This window comes from Poromitra crassiceps, assembly GCF_964638095.1.
Source record: "Poromitra crassiceps genome assembly, chromosome: 18".
NCBI classification, from domain to species: Eukaryota; Metazoa; Chordata; class Actinopteri; order Beryciformes; family Melamphaidae; genus Poromitra; species Poromitra crassiceps.
In genome coordinates this window covers 6156005-6176004 of record NC_139636.1, presented here as the reverse complement: position 1 = coordinate 6176004, position 20000 = coordinate 6156005, and the positions used below count along the sequence as shown (strand labels likewise).

The 20000-nt window shown below is 48.4% G+C and overlaps 1 protein-coding gene across 1 annotated transcript in view; it reads right to left on the bottom strand.

The window, feature by feature from the left end:
• The window catches only part of znrf1 (zinc and ring finger 1), a gene marked incomplete at both ends in the record, with an annotated part of 54944 nt that extends 38875 nt beyond the window's left edge, over positions 1 to 16069 (bottom strand). Inside the window, one exon of the mRNA XM_083654557.1 lies at positions 15673 to 16069. Coding sequence (XP_083510683.1) covers positions 15673 to 16069 — 397 coding nt within the window. The remainder of the gene's footprint in view (positions 1 to 15672) is intronic.
• Positions 16070 to 20000: the final 3931 nt, after the last annotated feature.

The following is a 20000-nucleotide window of genomic DNA, read 5'->3' as shown; positions in this document are numbered from 1 at the left end:
AAGATTTGCAGTACGCCCAGAAAAGATGTGAATCCACGAAATTTAGAGTGTTCTCCCGTTGAGTTACTGTTTAGAGAGGCTGATTATAGGGGCCCGCGCTACCGCAGCTGACCACTGCGAGGCGCATTCTGTTTCCAAAAATGGCCGGAGTGTCGTCTCTTTCCTTCCATGCTCTTTGATACTAAGGGGGTTCTTCTTCCTCTCATTTTGGTCTGATGGCAGACACGACGCTACAGTAACTCACTATCACCTCTTGGGGTACAAGTGGTATTACAGAAAGAAAAAACATCGCATGGATGCATAACTGGGACGTATCCTCAGTGATGTACCCTGGGGTCATAGGATGTTTCGGGTCTCGCAACATCATACACCCTCGCCCAGGTGACCCAGCCGGGGCTGGCCAAGCCCCAACTTACGTCCCAGTAGCTACCCACGGTCAGCCCCATAGGGAGGGTCGAAGGTGGTCATGCGGTCAGGGCCACTCAATCCGCTGCTCCGGAACTACTCTGCCGGGACCGGGGGAGGGAGAGAGCTCTGGTACGTAGAGGGACCGAGCTCTGTGGGTTGCCACCCGGCCGGGTTCCTCCCTCGTCTCACCAGGTCTACGACCTGTGCGCTGCACCAGACTCCCCCGCTCCAAACATCTCATTCCGAGGTGATGGTATCTTAGTGGACACCATGCAGTACCAGTACTTGGTGGTACTGCAGTCTCCACTTGCGGCTTGAATGGCCCTCCTAAAAGGCCTCTCGTGGGTTTTTGGGCTTCTTCCTCACGGAAGACGCAGGCTGGGGAGCTAACCCATACTGCTACCCGGGTGCCGTCCCTGTTCCGGCTGTCAACTGACTCTCCAGTAGTCACCAGTCTTTCCTGGTTGTCACATAGTCTATTCCTATGAGTCACTGGCTAGGCCAGGCTAACTAATAAAGAAAGAAAAAACATCGCATGGATGCATAACTGGGACGTATCCTCAGTGATGTACCCTGGGGTCATAGGATGTTTCGGGTCTCGCAACATCATACACCCTCGCCCAGGTGACCCAGCCGGGGCTGGCCAAGCCCCAACTTACGTCCCAGTAGCTACCCACGGTCAGCCCCATAGGGAGGGTCGAAGGTGGTCATGCGGTCAGGGCCACTCAATCCGCTGCTCCGGAACTACTCTGCCGGGACCGGGGGAGGGAGAGAGCTCTGGTACGTAGAGGGACCGAGCTCTGTGGGTTGCCACCCGGCCGGGTTCCTCCCTCGTCTCACCAGGTCTACGACCTGTGCGCTGCACCAGACTCCCCCGCTCCAAACATCTCATTCCGAGGTGATGGTATCTTAGTGGACACCATGCAGTACCAGTACTTGGTGGTACTGCAGTCTCCACTTGCGGCTTGAATGGCCCTCCTAAAAGGCCTCTCGTGGGTTTTTGGGCTTCTTCCTCACGGAAGACGCAGGCTGGGGAGCTAACCCATACTGCTACCCGGGTGCCGTCCCTGTTCCGGCTGTCAACTGACTCTCCAGTAGTCACCAGTCTTTCCTGGTTGTCACATAGTCTATTCCTATGAGTCACTGGCTAGGCCAGGCTAACTAATAAAGAAAGAAAAAACATCGCATGGATGCATAACTGGGACGTATCCTCAGTGATGTACCCTGGGGTCATAGGATGTTTCGGGTCTCGCAACATCATACACCCTCGCCCAGGTGACCCAGCCGGGGCTGGCCAAGCCCCAACTTACGTCCCAGTAGCTACCCACGGTCAGCCCCATAGGGAGGGTCGAAGGTGGTCATGCGGTCAGGGCCACTCAATCCGCTGCTCCGGAACTACTCTGCCGGGACCGGGGGAGGGAGAGAGCTCTGGTACGTAGAGGGACCGAGCTCTGTGGGTTGCCACCCGGCCGGGTTCCTCCCTCGTCTCACCAGGTCTACGACCTGTGCGCTGCACCAGACTCCCCCGCTCCAAACATCTCATTCCGAGGTGATGGTATCTTAGTGGACACCATGCAGTACCAGTACTTGGTGGTACTGCAGTCTCCACTTGCGGCTTGAATGGCCCTCCTAAAAGGCCTCTCGTGGGTTTTTGGGCTTCTTCCTCACGGAAGACGCAGGCTGGGGAGCTAACCCATACTGCTACCCGGGTGCCGTCCCTGTTCCGGCTGTCAACTGACTCTCCAGTAGTCACCAGTCTTTCCTGGTTGTCACATAGTCTATTCCTATGAGTCACTGGCTAGGCCAGGCTAACTAATAAAGAAAGAAAAAACATCGCATGGATGCATAACTGGGACGTATCCTCAGTGATGTACCCTGGGGTCATAGGATGTTTCGGGTCTCGCAACATCATACACCCTCGCCCAGGTGACCCAGCCGGGGCTGGCCAAGCCCCAACTTACGTCCCAGTAGCTACCCACGGTCAGCCCCATAGGGAGGGTCGAAGGAATGTAGCCCAGAGTCAGACCACTTAATTCACTTCATTTGATCATTTTCAATTGATAGCTAGTTGTAGTTAGCTAGCTAACATAGCATCTGGTCAGCTGACGATCACGGTCTTGTTGTAAAGACACTAACATTGCACAATAACAGTTAGCTAGTAGTCATTATGACAACATTAAGGAACACTGGCATTTGTTAACCTTATCTCCAATTCTCCATAAATGAATGCATGCTGTGAGACGGCACCACGTCCGTCTATTCGCTTGGACACATATTGAGATAAGGTGAAAAAAATACCAAAGTGTTCCTTTAATATTGGCTGCTTTGCTAAATGAACCTGCTGGCTAGTTGGCAAGCTAACAGTTTGTTCAAGTCAAAACAGTTTAAAGTACATTTGGAAACTAATGTACTTTAGCAGGCTGTTCACTTTGACTGATTACATTACTGACTTGACCTACACGCACATCACAACAAACTTTTTGAGCTAGCCTTTTTCACGTCAAGGACCACACTACAAATTGGCACATATTAAGACCACGGATACAGAAAGTGTATGAAACCCATGACCAAAATAGTCATACATTCCATTCTAACATTGTATTACTTATGGGTAGAATAATAGTGAAAATAAATTATTCACTTTTTTGCTGGGGACCCCCTGGACCCCCCGGACCCCCCTCAAGGACCCCTGGGGGGTCCCTGGACCCCACTTTGAGAACCGCTAACTCCATTAGGCCGCTGGGCAACTTGTGACACAGCTGCAAAGCTTCTATTTGATTCTATTCTATTCTGTTTTTCCAATGCTAGCAGGAGGGAATTTGCAGTCAAGGTCGGCCCTTCCTGGTCCGAGCGAGGTAGAGTGTAAATGTGCTATTGATGAAGCACTGATGCTGTATTGGCAGGTTGCATCAATGAGGGAGCAGGAGGACGAGAGGAGACGCATGGTGGGTGACTGATAGATGTACTGATCAAAGTACTGCCTTGTCCTGTACAGCCAGTTGTCTTTGGCTTGGGGGTCGGATCTAACTGGTCTGTCTGTGTCTGTCTGTCTTCCTGCATGGCTATTTATGCTGTCTATGTCCCGCCTCCACTGGTCTGACGCCCTGCTAATTTATGACGTTTCTCGCCTATTAGAAATGTAATCTTACTATTCAAATACGGGAAACAATGGCCATATTCGATACTGTCGAAAGACATAGTGATCTTCGGAAAATATCACGATATTCATTATTATCGAATATCAATCAGCCCAAGCCTGACTACTACCTCCAGAAAACAAACGGACTTCTTCAGAGTCAGTCAAAGACGTTTGACGCTGATGAAGACACAGTACAGTGTTATGCCACTTACTATGACATGAATTTAGGTCGTAAAGGTTTATGTCATTGTAAAAACTGAGTTAGCGGAGGTGACTCTACCCTCCACTACATCCCATGTCTATCTGTCTGTCTTCTCTGCCTAGCAGTCACCCAGTCACATTCTAGTGACTACAGTACAGACGACATCAAACAGATGTACTATTTTCTCTGTCTGTTCCTGGATGATTCATTCACTCCGTCTGTCTCTCTTTCCAGCCTATTCGTTCTGTCACATCTGTCTCCTCTGTGGACATATTAATTACAGGGACTCCAGCCTTTAGTGACGGGTCTCCAGCTCCGACCCGTGTTGTCAAACTGTCCAACCTCTCATACTTCCCGCTGACAGCTGGGATCTGGAACGTTACGGAGAGATCATGAGCGACTGAGAAGGGCAAACAAACACCGGCCGCTCGGCGCACAAAGGCAGAGAAAAGCAAAAACGCTTCAAATGATTTCAAAGCAAATTACATGTGTCAGCTCATAGATCCAATCAAGCGATCTGATTGGATCTACTAGTGGTATCAGGTGACCCATGTATGTACTGAGTCATGTAATGGTAAATGAAAAGCGTTTCAAAGGGCAGCCACTTTCAAAGGAAATACCTGGGAGGTGATTGGCTGAAACATCCGTCTATCACGTGACTATCACAGGCTGGCTTCTCGCTGGCGTCACACCAAAAGCCCCGCCCGTAGCTGCCTCTGGGCGCCGATTGGTGCAAACGCAAACCGATAGATGGGAGGGGCGTGGCCAGATGGCTTAGTCGTGTGTGATCGTGATCTCATTGAGGTTCTAGTGAATGAATGAATGATCAATCTTCCAACAAGACGTTCATGTTGCTGAATGAGGGGCGGCCATTGAACGTGCCCCGCCCCGGCGTGGCTTATGTTGCTGAATGAGGGGCGGCCATTGAACGTGCCCCGGCGTGGCTTATGTTGCTGAATGAGGGGCGGCCATTGAACGTGCCCCGGCGTGGCTTGTTTGACCTCTGTGCCGACACGAGCCAAGATGGATGAGGAGGAGAGGCAACTTGACTGTTTGCCACTGCTCTCGACATGCTTTGTGTGTGTGTGTGTGTGTGTGTGTGTGTGTGTGTGTGTGTGTGTGTGTGTGTGTGTGTGTGTGTGTGTGTGTGTGTGTGAGTGTGTGAGCGAGTGTGCGTGCGCGTGTGCGATCTCCAGGGGAGACCACATTACAAGGTTGTGACTGGTCGTCTGTGTGTGTGTGTGTGTGTGTGTGTGTGTGTGTGTGTGTGTGTGTGTGTGTGTGTGTGTGTGTGTGTGTGGTGACTAACATGAGTCTAGTATCTCTTAACATCTGAACACATGTTCAACGCTACAGACACATACACACTCTTCTGCATCTCCGCCTTGAATTTTAAAGACACACTCTGTTCTCGCCTATGATGACGGTTCTCTCTCTCTCTCTCTCTCTCTCTCTCTCTCGCTCTCTCTCTCTCTCTCTCTCTCTCTCTCTCTCTCTCTCTCTGTGTCTCTCTCTCATGCACACGACACCATGCACTAACCGCCCAAGGGCAAGCAGCTTGATTAAGGACTCTTACTCACAGCCCAGCCAATCAAGCCTGAACCTGCGGACGACAACAACATGGTCCAGCTCAAGACCACTTCCAGACCACAAGAGGACCAGGTCAGACCTGGACCACCAGGTCACAGTTTGGTCCTGCTGCTGCTACACATCCGCAGAAGTGACAGAGACACGCGAAGCGCGCGGCACACTAAGCACATGTGTTGTTGACATGAGTTTGGTCACACCCACAAAAAAAAGTGTGCCCATGGGGCATCGTCTCCAGAGTCTCTCCACCCTAGAAATGAGCGTGCGAAGTGAGTGTGAAAAACTTCTCATATATTTAAGAGACAGAAAACACATAAAGACAAAAATAAATAAAAAGAACTAGATAGGTAAATTAAAAACATTGACATCTTAAAGGATCACTCCGCCCATTTTCAACCAGCTTTGTATCATTAGAACATCAGTAGTATATCAGAAAACTGTAAACTGTTTTGAAGTCTGTCATTTAATTTGACAGTTATTGAGTGTTAAAGTGTGGACCAGTGACATCACTGGTCCACACTAACTCAAATTAATAACTCATTAACTCAAATCAACTCTCAATAACTGTCAAACTATTCATCATTCATCTAGTTTGACAGTTATTGAGAGTTGATTTGAGTTAATGAGTTATTAATTTGAGTTAGTGTGGACCAGTGATGTCACTGGTCCACACTTTAACACTCAATAACTGTCAAATTAAATGACAGACTTCAAAACAGTTTACAGTTTTCTGATATACTACTGATGTTCTAATGATACAAAGCTGGTTGAAAATGGGCAGAGTTCCTTTAAGGATTCTGCCTCCAATTCTCTCATTTTGGATGTAAAAGTATTGAAGTGATTCTGCAGCGTACAGTATTCCATGCTGAGGGTGCAGAATACATAAAGGCCCTTTTCCAATTCAACTTTTTGTGAATATAAAGGTCAAGCCCCCAATATTGTTTTCTCTATGCTCTTTCTCGTTCTACAAACAAGAACATCATATTAAGCCCTGCGTGCTTATGGCCTCCTTAGCTTGTCTCCTAAAGGTTTAGGTAACGTGTCAATAGCGTCAATAGGCAGATATAATAATCAAATATAATAATCAATCACACACGTTTCTAGCCCACCTCGTTGAGGTTTGGGGGCGACGGGTGATTCGCCAGACTGGTTCCTCATGGACCCCCCTGTGTGGGATCCCGGACACAATACCTCTTACAAGCATATAAGTAGGGATGGGGCCGATCCGATCCAATATCGGTATCGGGTGCCGATATTGGCACTAATTCACCGATCGGGTATTTTTTTTTTTTTTGCAATTCCAACAGGCCGTAATTTGCTTATGTATAATAGTATCCTTCTTTGCCTTGTATATTTTCTTAATTTTGTCTGCTTTTTGCAAGGTATATTTAAAAAAAAAAAAGTTTAATTGGCCAAATCTTTGCCTATACTGTTTATTCAAAAAAAAAATTGGTATCGGCATAATATCGGTATCGGCAGATATCCAAATTCAGGTATCGGAATCGGATCGGAAGTGAAAAAATGTGGATCGGTGCATCCCTACATCACCTTACGCGACTGGTAGCACGACTTACTGAATGTTGATCATGTGTTTTTTTTTGTTTTTCTGCTCTTTTGTTTTCCTGTGTCTGAGCCTGTTTGTCTTGTTCGTATGTTGTTCAAAAAATTTGAAAAAATGATAATCATAATAATGATAATAATAATCATAATCAATCACAGCCCTATTGATACAGTATGTAGCTGCTGAAGGAATGGCCCCTGCGGGCAGTGAATTGGTCAGGCTTCACTGGAGAGATGTCTCTTTGTCTTGCTCCACACAGCACTGAGACCATCACGGGGCACCGTAATGCATTAAGAGTTAGCAGCTGTTTAAGGCAGGCTGACCCCTCTCTCACCACCAGGTCAGCAGCCTGCAGCTTTTTGCTTTGTGAATACATTCAATGTCTTCTGCGTCTAGCAGAATGACAAGAGACAAGCGCTCACGTTGTGTGTCCCCCCCCCCGCAACTGGACATCGAACCGGGAACCTCCGGCATGGGAGACAGACACTCTAGGAAGGAGGCTAAAACCCACGTGGGCTCCAGCGTCTGTCGTGAGAGCGTCTCTTAAGACGTTGGGGGAGTGAGGCTTACTCACTGCACAGCACGACCACTGGCTAGCATTACACATGTCTATGAAGAATGTCACCTCAATGTAAGCGATATACAAAGCTGTCTCCAACTCGACTCCATGACCAGATTTAGACTGTTTCCTGTACAATCACCATGTTCTCGTTGCGTCTGGAGGAGCAGACCAGATGCATGCCAGAGACACGCTGAGGGAGGTCTGGGTTGACGTTGACTTCCGATGTGAATGCCAACCTTTCCCTGTATGCCTTCGTCAACGCGGACAGAATAGACACTGCAGAGCGCGTCATCATTCAGAAACCACGCCCCAAAACGGGGGGAAACAGAAACCCCCCTCCAATCCTGGCGTTCTCCTATGTCGCGTGCATGGTTGCGTGTTGCACACAAAGATCGTATACTGTATACCAGGGGTGCCCAAATTCTTTCCCATGAAGGGCCAAAACTCAATCTGGGTGGAGGGCCGAGGGCCAAAAATAAACGTTGTGGAATTACATTAAAATGTATTGTGTTTTATAGAAAATTAACATTCTAAATCTAAAATAACATTTCAATATAATAATCTACTTTTTATCTGTTTGGTAATTGTAATAATTTGCAATTGGTTATATATATTTAAAAAAAAACATCTGCATTTGTGGGGAGCTTAAACATTTAATCAGTAAACACCCAGTTAAAAACGGTTGTATTTTCCACCTTTGTAATCAAGAGAGAAATTTGACTTAATTCACAACTTGAAAAATCCTCAAGGTACTTTGAAAATCAGCTTTATTGTCCATCTTTTGTAAACAATTTGCCATGACAATTTGCAGGGATGCAATCTCAGGAGTGAACACAGTATCCGCAGCCACATTCAGACACTGTTTCACAAAGTCACCACATGAAAAAGCTCGTCCACCCTTTGCAATCATTGCAGATATCTGATAACTTGCCCGAGTTGCATTCTTGATAAAAAATCGAGTGGTTCTCAAAGGTTGAGAACCACTGATGTAGAATGTAGTGTCAAAATAAACAAACATATTGCGAGGTTTTCCTAAGCTGGTCTCTGAAGGGAAGCCTTTGTGCAGGGACTGCCTGTAACGACTAGGGATGCACCGACTGCAAAATTCTGGGCCCATACCGATGTTTAAGATAACAATTTGGCCGATAGCCGATATTTTTGAATTACCTCTTTTGTGACAGGGAAACAAAGAAATCTTCATTATAAACAAATAACTCATCCCAGTCTGTCTCTTTAACCTGTCTCAGCATCTTGAGTTTCTCCTGATCTGACCCTGCCTGCCATCCCAGTCTGTCTCTTTAACCTGTCTCATCCTCCTGAGTTTCTCCTGATCTGGCCCTGCCTGCCATCCCAGTCTGTCTCTTTAACCTGTCTCATCCTCCTGAGTTTCTCCTGATCTGGCCCTGCCTGCCATCCCAGTCTGTCTCTTTAACCTGTCTCATCCTCCTGAGTTTCTCCTGATCTGGCCCTGCCTGCCATCCCAGTCTGTCTCTTTAACCTGTCTCATCCTCCTGAGTTTATCCTGATCTGGCCCTGCCTGCCATCCCAGTCTGTCTCTTTAACCTGTCTCAGCCTCCTGAGTTTCTCCTGATCTAGCCATGCCTGCCATCCCAGTCTGTCTCTTTAACCGGTCTCGGACTCCTGAGTTTCTCCTGATCTGGCCCTGCCTGCCATCCCAGTCTGTCTCTTTAACCGGTCTCATCCTCCTGAGTTTCTCCTGATCTGGCCCTGCCTGCCATCCCAGTCTGTCTCTTTAACCTGTCTCATCCTCCTGAGTTTCTCCTGATCTGGCCCTGCCTGCCATCCCCACAGTGTCATCTCCACTCTCCTCCCACTCACAGGAGAGCATGTTGGGGTTGCCAGGCGATGTAGGTAAGGAAAAACAGCCACCATGTTGACGTCCAACTGGCTATTCTCCTGCTGTGAGCTGCTCAGGGCCGAGGTAATGAGAGCCTGGGGATCTGGCTGAGCCCTGTGTGTGTGTGTGTGTGTGTGTGTGTGTGTGTGTGTGTGTGTGTGTGTGTGTGTGTGTGTGTGTGTGTGTGTGTGTGTGTGTGTGTGTGTGTGTGTGTGTGTGTGTGTGTGTGTGTGTGTGTGTGTGTGTGTGTGTGTGTGTGTGTGTGTGTGTGTGTGTGTGTGTGTGTGTGTGTGTGTGTGTGTGTGTGTGTGTGTGTGTGTGTGTGTGTGTGTGTGTGTGTAGCTGAGGCTCACGGCCTGACAGGCTCAGTCACACTGAGAAACATATTGTAGAGCGAGTGCCCCCCCCACCCCCCCCCCCCCCACACACACACACACACAGCACCCCTCAACCCCCTCCTCTCTAATCGGCAGGCTAATTGACTCAGCCAGATTTGGCACCAGGCTTATTATCGGTGTCATTTCACACAACAAGAAATGACCTACGCACACAGACAGACAGACAGACGGTGCAGAAGGTGCAGACAGACACTCAGACAGACAGACGATGCAGACAGACAGACAGATGGTACAGACAGACAGTGCAGACAGACGGTGCAGACAGACAGTGCAGACAGACAGACAGACAGACAGACAGTGCAGACAGACAGACAGACAGAGACTGCAGACAGACGGTGCAGACAGACGGTGCAGACAGACGGTGCAGACAGATGGTGCAGACAGACAGACGGTGCAGACAGACAGACAGACGGTGCAGACAGACAGACAGACAGTGCAGACAGACAGACAGACAGACGGTGCAGACAGACAGTGCAGACAGAGGGTGCAGACAGACAGACAGACAGACGGTGCAGACAGACAGTGCAGACAGACAGTGCAGACAGACAGTGCAGACAGACAGTGCAGACAGACAGACAGACAGTGCAGACAGACAGTGCAGACAGACAGACAGACGGTGCAGACAGACAGACAGACGGTGCAGACAGACAGACAGATGGTGCAGACAGACAGACAGACGGTGCAGACAGACAGACAGACGGTGCAGACAGACAGACAGACGGTGCAGACAGACAGACGGTGCAGACAGACAGACAGACGGTGCAGACAGACGGTGCAGCAGGGACAGCAAAGAGCGAGAGAGCGTGCCCTGCCTGTGATGAAGCTCTGTGCTCACTGGATCTCATCTCACAAACAAAAACATTCCCTATTGTCTCATATGAGGGTTGGGCCGATGCCGGCTTCTGAAGGCTGATGTTTAAATGAGGGTTGGGCCCATGCAGGCCTCTGAAGGCTGATGTTTAAATGAGGGTTGGGCCGATGCAGGCTTCTGAAGGCTGATGTTTAAATGAGGGTTGGGCCGATGCAGGCCTCTGAAGGCTGATGTTTAAATAAGGGTTGGGCCGATGCCAGCTTCTGAAGGCTGATGTTTAAATGAGGGTTGGGCCGATGCAGGCCTCTGAAGGCTGATGTTTAAATGAGGGTTGGGCCCATGCAGGCTTCTGAAGGCTGACGTTTAAATGAGGGTTGGGCCCATGCAGGCTTCTGAAGGCTGACGTTTAAATGAGGGTTGGGCCCATGCAGGCTTCTGAAGGCTGATGTTTAAATGAGGGTTGGGCCGATGCAGGCTTCTGAAGGCTGATGTTTAAATGAGGGTTGGGCCCATGCCAGCTTCTGAAGGCTGACGTTTAAATGAGGGTTGGGCCCATGCCAGCTTCTGAAGGCTGATGTTTAAATGAGGGTTGGGCCCATGCCAGCTTCTGAAGGCTGATGTTTAAATGAGGGTTGGGCCCATGCAGGCTTCTGAAGGCTGATGTTTAAATGAGGGTTGGGCCGATGCAGGCTTCTGAAGGCTGATGTTTAAATGAGGGTTGGGCCCATGCAGGCTTCTGAAGGCTGATGTTTAAATGAGGGTTGGGCCCATGCAGGCTTCTGAAGGCTGACGTTTAAATGAGGGTTGGGCCGATGCAGGCTTCTGAAGGCTGATGTTTAAATGAGGGTTGGGCCCATGCAGGCTTCTGAAGGCTGATGTTTAAATGAGGGTTGGGCCCATGCAGGCTTCTGAAGGCTGATGTTTAAATGAGGGTTGGGCCCATGCAGGCTTCTGAAGGCTGATGTTTAAATGAGGGTTGGGCCGATGCCAGCTTCTGAAGGCTGACGTTTAAATGAGGGTTGGGCCCATGCAGGCTTCTGAAGGCTGACGTTTAAATGAGGGTTGGGCCCATGCAGGCTTCTGAAGGCTGATGTTTAAATGAGGGTTGGGCCGATGCAGGCTTCTGAAGGCTGATGTTTAAATGAGGGTTGGGCCCATGCAGGCTTCTGAAGGCTGACGTTTAAATGAGGGTTGGGCCCATGCAGGCTTCTGAAGGCTGATGTTTAAATGAGGGTTGGGCCGATGCAGGCTTCTGAAGGCTGAGGTTTAAATGAGGGTTGGGCCGATGCAGGCTTCTGAAGGCTGATGTTTAAATGAGGGTTGGGCCGATGCAGGCTTCTGAAGGCTGAGGTTTATATGAGGGTTGGGCCCATGCAGGCTTCTGAAGGCTGAGGTTTATATGAGGGTTGGGCCGATGCAGGCTTCTGAAGGCTGACGTTTAAATGAGGGTTGGGCCCATGCAGGCTTCTGAAGGCTGACGTTTAAATGAGGGTTGGGCCCATGCCAGCTTCTGAAGGCTGATGTTTTGGGCAAAAGTTCATATCGTTTTCATGCAGAAAAATGTGTCCAGTATTCAGGGTTCAAATGGCTCATTAGAATCAAGTCAGGTTTGATCAATTCTACAATAAATAGGGCCAATATGTAATCAATCAAACTGCATCATATCAGAGGTGGACCACACAGTGGACCAGACCGGATTTTTAATCACATATATTATATCATATATATCAGTCTTTTTTTCATAATTAGGGTTGGGTATCGTTTGGATTTTAACAATTCTGATTCCAATTCCGATTCTGCTTATCGATTCCGGTTCTCAACGATTTTCAATGTGGATTCTTTTATGTATATATATATTTTAGAAACCATTACAGTCATATTCAGTCATGTTCATATTATCATATTTGTAAACATCACCAGTTTATATTTTTTGTATATATTTTTTTAAATTAACACTTTATGTAGAGGTCTGTGTCGCCCACTATATGCTCGGGTGGGAAGTCGGCTTTCAAGTATGTTCTAATCTGCACGCAAAATGTGTTTAGGAATCATTAAAGTCGGGCTGAACCCAAAAATGACTTTTCTTTTCTTTTAGTTCAAATACCTGGGTATGCAGTGCACCTATTTAATAATGTATGCAAACAAAATCACAAAAATCTAATTTCTTTAGTTTTTCACACTTTTTCACATCAAAAGTTCATTTTTCAAGATTTCATTGATAACAGTAATGTACAATTTGCTGACGTCACCTAGTCTAGTACTATCAAATTTCTACCCCATTTCAACCAATCATATCACGACATGCAGCTGTCAATCAAATCTTCATTTCTGGATAATTTTCTCTTCCAAATGAAGTAGAAAATGGCGCCTAGTGCCTGTCATCTGGCAGAATTCCTATCCCATAAACTAAGTACTAACTTGGCCAATTGTTAGAAACATGAACAAAAAACAAAAACTATAATCTCTAAGAATGCAAAGAAATGTAACTGGCTCGTTAAAACGCGCATTCCAGGGATATCGTATTTACAGCAGCGATAATGGCGTGCGCATCCGAGAGCTTGGTTGTCAGGGGTCGCACATCGGAGATTCCAGGCCGACGTGCTGCACTCTCCGCTCGGCAACACGAAGGCAGCTGGCTGCCTGTGGCTCGCTGAGCTCCACTCCTCTCATCAAAAGGCTCTCCCCGAGGGGAGCGCCACAACACACTGAATTCCACTCGATTTGGAGGCGGAACACGCCAGGATTGGCCAAAGCCCAATTCAGTCCCCAGAATTGTCAAATAAAATCATCGACATGATACTATGACCCGCCTCTCAACCTGTCATCTTAGACAAAGTATGTTTTCAGTCTGAAACGGACTCATTATGCACGTGACGAACAGGTTCAGTTCAACTTTAAGAATCAATAAGAAAGAATCAATAAGAATTGATTATTTTCAATTCCTTTCAGAATCATCATTTTGGAAGCACCTCTCATAATGCTGTTCCTGTGCATTTAGTAAGAACCAGCAGGGATCTCATTGCCTTACCTAGGCCTGATTTTTTTGAAGCCTTAAGCCCAATTTTGACACTTTTGAAACGGTCGCCGACAGAAATGAGGACTTGAGCCGACACTTTCAAGTGTCGGCGAGCAGTGTCTGCTACCTGGTGAAATGTCTAGTGTCGCTGACTACGTCATAGTATCGCGCAAGTCTGATTGGCTATATAGACGGCACGCGCTTGAGGCTTGACTTCCTTGTTTTCATTTTCGCTCGATTGAAATGAACTGAAATGTGTCCCCGCTATTTTTATCAGCCTGTCCTTGATGTATGACTTCGTGAAAATCACAAAGAACATCGTGACCAACTTCCCAGAGAGAGGTGGAGGTGAGTTGTGTGGTTGTGTGTCGTTTATATGCGGCTGCAGCCAAGTACGTTAGATCTTGGCTCCGAGGTGGTTGCGTTCCCTCTCTTGCCTTGGCTGTCTAGCATTCGAGTGTCACGTGACTGTTGAACCGAGGCGAACATTCACTGAAGTATAAATACAACACCATGAGCGACACTTTATTTTTTTGTCTGCGACCATGTGCTGAGCGACACTTTATAATAAGTATAAATTAAGCTTTAGCCCACGTCCACACAGCACGCTGAAGCAACGCTCAACCGAAGCTGTACCTACGCTGAACCCACAAGTTTAATTTCGGCATCCTTGTTAACAGGCGAAGCCGTTCACACCACCCGCGCGCGTGCCACGCCGACGGCGTGCCGAAGCCACGCTCACGCCACGCCGAAACGATCACTCAGGCCTGACGCCGAATTACCAAGTGTGACGCTGAAGCCGTGAAGCCGTGAGGCATGAAGTCAATGGGAGTTGTTGTGGGCGGGTTCAAGGCGCCAGAGTAGGTGCTGAGAGGAAAAGAGAAGGCTTCTTGTGTGAACGGTAAGGCGCACGTTCAGCTTGTGCTGCTTCAAGCTTCAGTTCTGCTTACGTTCGGCGTCCTGTGTGAACGAGGGCTTAGCTCAACAGTCTGCTTCGGTCATTCTACCCTTTCCAATGTCTCTCTCTCTCTTTCTCTCTCTCACACACAAACACATACACACACGCGCACACGCGCACGCGCGCACACACACACACACACACACATGCGTGCGTGCGTGTGTGTGTGTGTGTGTGTGTGTGTGTATGTGTGTGCGCGTGTGTGTGTGTGTGCGTGTGTGTGTGCGCGCGTGTGTGTGTGTGTGTGTGCGTGTGTGCGTGTGTGTGTATGTGTGTGCGTGTGTGTGCGTGTGCGTGCGCGTGTGTGTGTGTGTTTGGTAAATGAATGGAGCTGCTGCCCAGGGGACATGCATTCACCACGGTTTTGTTTTATCTATGGATTCATCGTTCAAGATCACCCACATCGTGCGGCTGGGGAGTGTTTGGGCGCGTAAGGCGGGAAGAAGGTCATGGGTTCGAACCCCACCAGTCCATTCCAGGTCCCGTTTTCCTCCCACCATCAAACACATGTATGTTAGGGTTCATGGGCGTGGGACTAGTAACCCCAATCTGTAAAAACCCACTTGCTAGAGAGTCAGCAAAAACATGTTTGGTGTAGTGCCCCTATGCTCCACTTAGGAGTCTACAGGGAATAAGAAGAAGGTAGACCTAACTGGTAGGGCTGGGTAATATATCATATCGTGATATGACACTAGATCCTCTTATGTTTTGGATATCATAATATCATGACATGGCATTCCCCTGGGCTGTATTACAGTAAAGTGATGCCATTTTCTGAACTGACCAGACTGTTCTATCTGTATTATTTGCCTTTACCCACTTAGTCATATCCACATTACTGATGATCATTTATCAAAAATCTCGTTGTGCAAATATTTTGTGAAAGCACCAATAGTCCTCCCTCCCTAGTACAATATTGTCTCAATATCAATATTGAGTTATTTGATCAAAAATATTGTGTGATTTTGTCCATATCGCCGAGCTGTAGGCCTCACATGTCTTACATGTGGCTCTGACTGAAACAACAGAACATTTACCCCACTTTGTAGAAAATACCGAGATATACCGGTATATTGTGTATCGCCATTCAGCCTAAAAATATCAATATATGATTTTTGGTCCATATCGCCCAGTAGGCTACGTGTGTGCACGTGTGATGATGATGGCCTTACCGCTGTGCGCGCTGAACCAGCGGGGTGCGATGTGCAGGGGCAAGGTGTCAGCCAGCGACCCCCGGGGCCCCAGGTAGAGCAGCCCGTCCCCCGCGTGGTGCCCTCCTCCTCCGCCCCCGGTAGTGTCCTGGTAGCCGGGGCCGTGGGGCGCGGCGGTGGTGCCTGCTCCGGCCCGCTCCGAGTCCGTCCCTCTGGGGGTGTAGAAGCCGAAGGGCACCGTGGGGCTGTGCTCCATGCCCATCCCGGCCACCGAGCTCACCGAGCGGCTGCGCAGGCCCATGGTGCCCGGGGGCCGGTAGTGGCCGTAGTGGGCCGAGGGCGGCACCGCGCTGTCATCCGTGGAGACGCCGGGGAAGGCACCCCGGGGCCGGCCCGCCGTGCTCTGTTTGCCCCCCATCCAGACGGGTGGGGGGGTCCTCTCTGGGTGAGAGCAGGCGGGAGGGGGCCCGGGTCCAGAGAGGCTGTCCCCCCTCCCCTGGCTCCTGCCTCTCTCTCGGACCGCCCGTCTGTCTGTGCACCTGTCTGTCTGTCGGCCTGTCTGTCTGTCTACCTGTCTGTCTGTGCACCTGTCTGTCTGTCTGTCTGTCTCTCGGCCTGTCTGTGTGTCTACCTGTCTGTCTGTCTCTCGGCCTGTCTGTGTGTCTACCTGTCTCTCTGTCTCTCAGCCTGTCTGTGTGTCTCTCGGCCTGTGTCTGTCTGTCTATCTGTCTCTCGGCCTGTCTGTCTGTGTACCTGTCTGTCTCTCAGCCTGTCTGTCTGTGTGTCTACCTGTCTGTCTCTCGCCCTGTCTGTCTGTGTGTCTACCTGTCTGTCTGTCTACCTGCCTGTCTCGTCAGCTGTGACTCTCCGCAGACGCAACAGCCCGTGGTTCCCCCGCTGAGCGGAGCATCATAGGAGCCAGCCCCGACGTCTATAGTCACCTCGCCCGCGCCGAAGATGCAGCCAGAGCCCCAGCAGGACGAGTCGACGAGCCGCGGCTGTCACAGTGTGTCCTCCTCCTCACGATGCGCGCTGCTCTCCCAGGTGACCGAGACGGGTGTGTGTCATCATGGTGGTGGTCATGTCAGCGCAGCTAGCGGGATGCAACACCCGCAATGTTCCCTCCGCTGCTCGGCCTCATCTGCCGGGAGACATCGTGACAACTGTTGCTGTCAGTGTCGGTCTGCGCGCCGGCCGCGACACGACGCGAAGGACGGGCCGGGGCCGTCAAACCACGCTGCCGTCCGCGCTTGCTGGTCCGGACAAGCGCGGACCACCTCCCGGCCGGCGGTGGGTCGTGAGTCACCAGGCGGAGCTCGGGGTCACAACGAGCCGCTCCCCACAGCTCTCCTCTCCGTTGCTGCTGCTGCTGCTGCTGCTGCTGCTGCTGTTGGCCAGACAATGGAGGCGCTCAGTGCGCAAACTCGGTTGATACGGACTAGAGACAGACAGCACTGAGAGAAGAGAAGGGAGATACAGTTTGTTTGGAACAGCTGTGAGATTGACCTGGAGCCGAGCTGTCATTTTTGAGTGTGTTTGCGAGGTGTGGCAGTCGACATACAGTAGCCTACTATCAAGAGACCTGTCTTATCATTGTAGGGGAGACCGCAGACCGGGGATGGTTGTAACATGGTCAAAATGTGATGCACACACTATAGTTCCATCATGTGTCTGCGTTGCGCCAAACAAACGTTAATATCTCAAAAACTATACATCACATCACTTATATTTTGACATTCTGAGTGAGAGCAGAAGTAGCTCAAGAGTTTGATGTATTATAGATGCATGTCGTGTTCAAGTTGTGTGAACTGTCGCAGTTTTTAAAATGTAAACAGCGCCATAGCCAGCTTTAGTGAGACGCTCAAGCTCAGGCTCCATAGGGTCCCATTGCCGTTTCCACCCAGTGACGTCGTTTGTTTAGAAATACTGCATGCTCCTGCATTTGGCAATTAGGATTAACATAATTGGTACCAAATCATAGAGAGGGATTGTGCATTTAAATCCATTGAAACATCCCAAAAGGTGTGGCAGTTATAGTAGCCCTGAGATCATTTACGCCCAGGGCAAGGCAAAAAAACACGATTTCAGACGGAAGCCCGTCTTTATTGTCACACGAACACTACATGCATGCGGCCACAACACACACTCATGCTGATGGTGGCCGGTGAAATATGTCCTCTGCATTTGACCCATCCAGGCTTGTCCTTTCCTCCAGGGGGCAGGCCAGGAGCAGTGGTCGCGTTTTCTTTCCAGCGCCCGGGGACAATCATTGGACCATCATTGGACCAACTTCAGATGTTGTCGTCACTGGTCGGATGACGATCTTCTGCATGTTTTTAGTGGGGGGTTTTGTACGGAGAAACCCCCTGGGGCAGGGACGTGCACAGAACATTAGAGGGGCAGGGGCTCAAATTCATAAAAGGGCACTACAGCCGCCGTCCGGAGGGCGGCGGCAGAAATTTGAGGCAATTTGAAGGCCAATTTAGGGGTATAACTCATTTTAAATATTCCGATTTTAACCAGATTTAGAGGAATATCTCATTTTAGGATGAGACTTGTCACGGAAAAACAACTCCATAACTGAATAATATTAGTATATAAAAGTTGCATGCTGTTGCAATACTGTTGTGAAATCATTTAAGCATCAATATGTATTTGCTCCTTTTCTCCCTTTAGGTTGTTGTACTACAACAGATAGCAACACAGGCAGAAACATTGAACGATACTGAGTGAGGCTTGTAATATACCATGCATTTTAACCATAATTCTAAAAAGCAAGACAGAAGATTTAGATAAGCTGTATTAGAATTTTTTTTGCGGATTCAACAACACAACATCCCTTTCCAATAGTGTAAAGTAAAAAATATTTTCAAGAGCAACAATTCTGCATTTGTTCCCTATATTTTGGTTATTTATTTATTGGGTGGTTTATTTATTTATGTATTTATTTATTCATTCATTTTTGGGTTCATTTTTGGGTTGGTGCCTTCAGGGGCAGTTTAGAAAAACACTGCTCCATGCAGAGGCCTATTACAAATGGTGCATTCAAGGCCAAGAGAGCTCGGAAAAGGCATTTCTCTTTGAATGCTGCCTTCAGTGACGGCATGGAAAGGGCAATTTCCATACAAAGCACCATTAGAAATGCATTCATGGTCAGGAAAGGGCACTTTTTATTTTATTTTTTAATGTGTCTGAGCTGTTTGTTTTGTTCATGTGTTGTTGGAATGAAAATGAAAAATGTATTATAATAAAAAAAAAAAAAAAGGTACTTTTTACAGACTGAAAAAAAGGCAGGGGCTCAAGCCCCCTTTCATGTCTATGTGTGCACGTGCCTGCCCTGGGGGGTACGGGGAGAACATGCAAACTCCACACAGAAAGGCCCTTTCGACGAGATAGCCCACCTGGGCAGTACTGAAGATATGGGGGGGTCACAACTCCAGCGCCCACAGCGTCCCAGGCGAGAATCGAACTCAGGACCTTCTAGCTGTGAGGCGACAGCGCTACCGACTGCGCCACCATACCCCGTAAGATTAAAATATTAATTTGAGGCCATATCTTACGCCCAGTGCAAGGGCAAGCGTTATCTTTGCTAGTTTCTAGCACTCAAAATATCCCTTTTTTCTTTTGATTAGCAGATTTAGCACTGGGCCAGTCAGTGCATCAAAGGACATGTTTCAGCGAGCGACTCAATGGTAAGGGGGGGGGGGGGGGGGGGGAGAGATGTTCAGTGCTAGAAACTAGCAAAGATAACGCTTGCCCTTGCACTGGGTGTAAGATATGGCCTCAAATTAATATTTTAATATTTTCTTTATCTTTGTAATGGAGAGCAAAGATCAAGTTAAAACAGGCAGGAATCTATTTGGGAGCCATATCTACAAAGAAAATCACATTTAGAAGAGCATTTATGACCCACATTTTAACATAGCTAACTGTGTTATGTTGTTCGTAACATACACATATTTACCCCAAAGAAGAGACAGCAAAGTGACACATTATAATTGATCACTGACTAAATAATATGTGGTCAGTAACATGTTAGTCATTACTGCAGTTTGTCCCCAGAAATTAAGCCTGTTCACAAACAGATTTGGAGGTTTTGGTAGTAAGTTAGCGTACATTAGATAAGGGACTTTGCCATTAGCCTGTTCACATAAACAGATTTGGAGGTTTTGGTAGTAAGTTAGCCTACATTAGATAAGGGACTTTGCCTTTAGCCTGTTCACATAGACAGATTTGGAGGTTTTGGTAGTAAGTTAGCCTACATTAGATAAGGGACTTTGCCTTTAGCCTGTTCACATAGACAGATTTGGAGGTTTTGGTAGTAATTTAGCCTACATTAGATAAGGGAC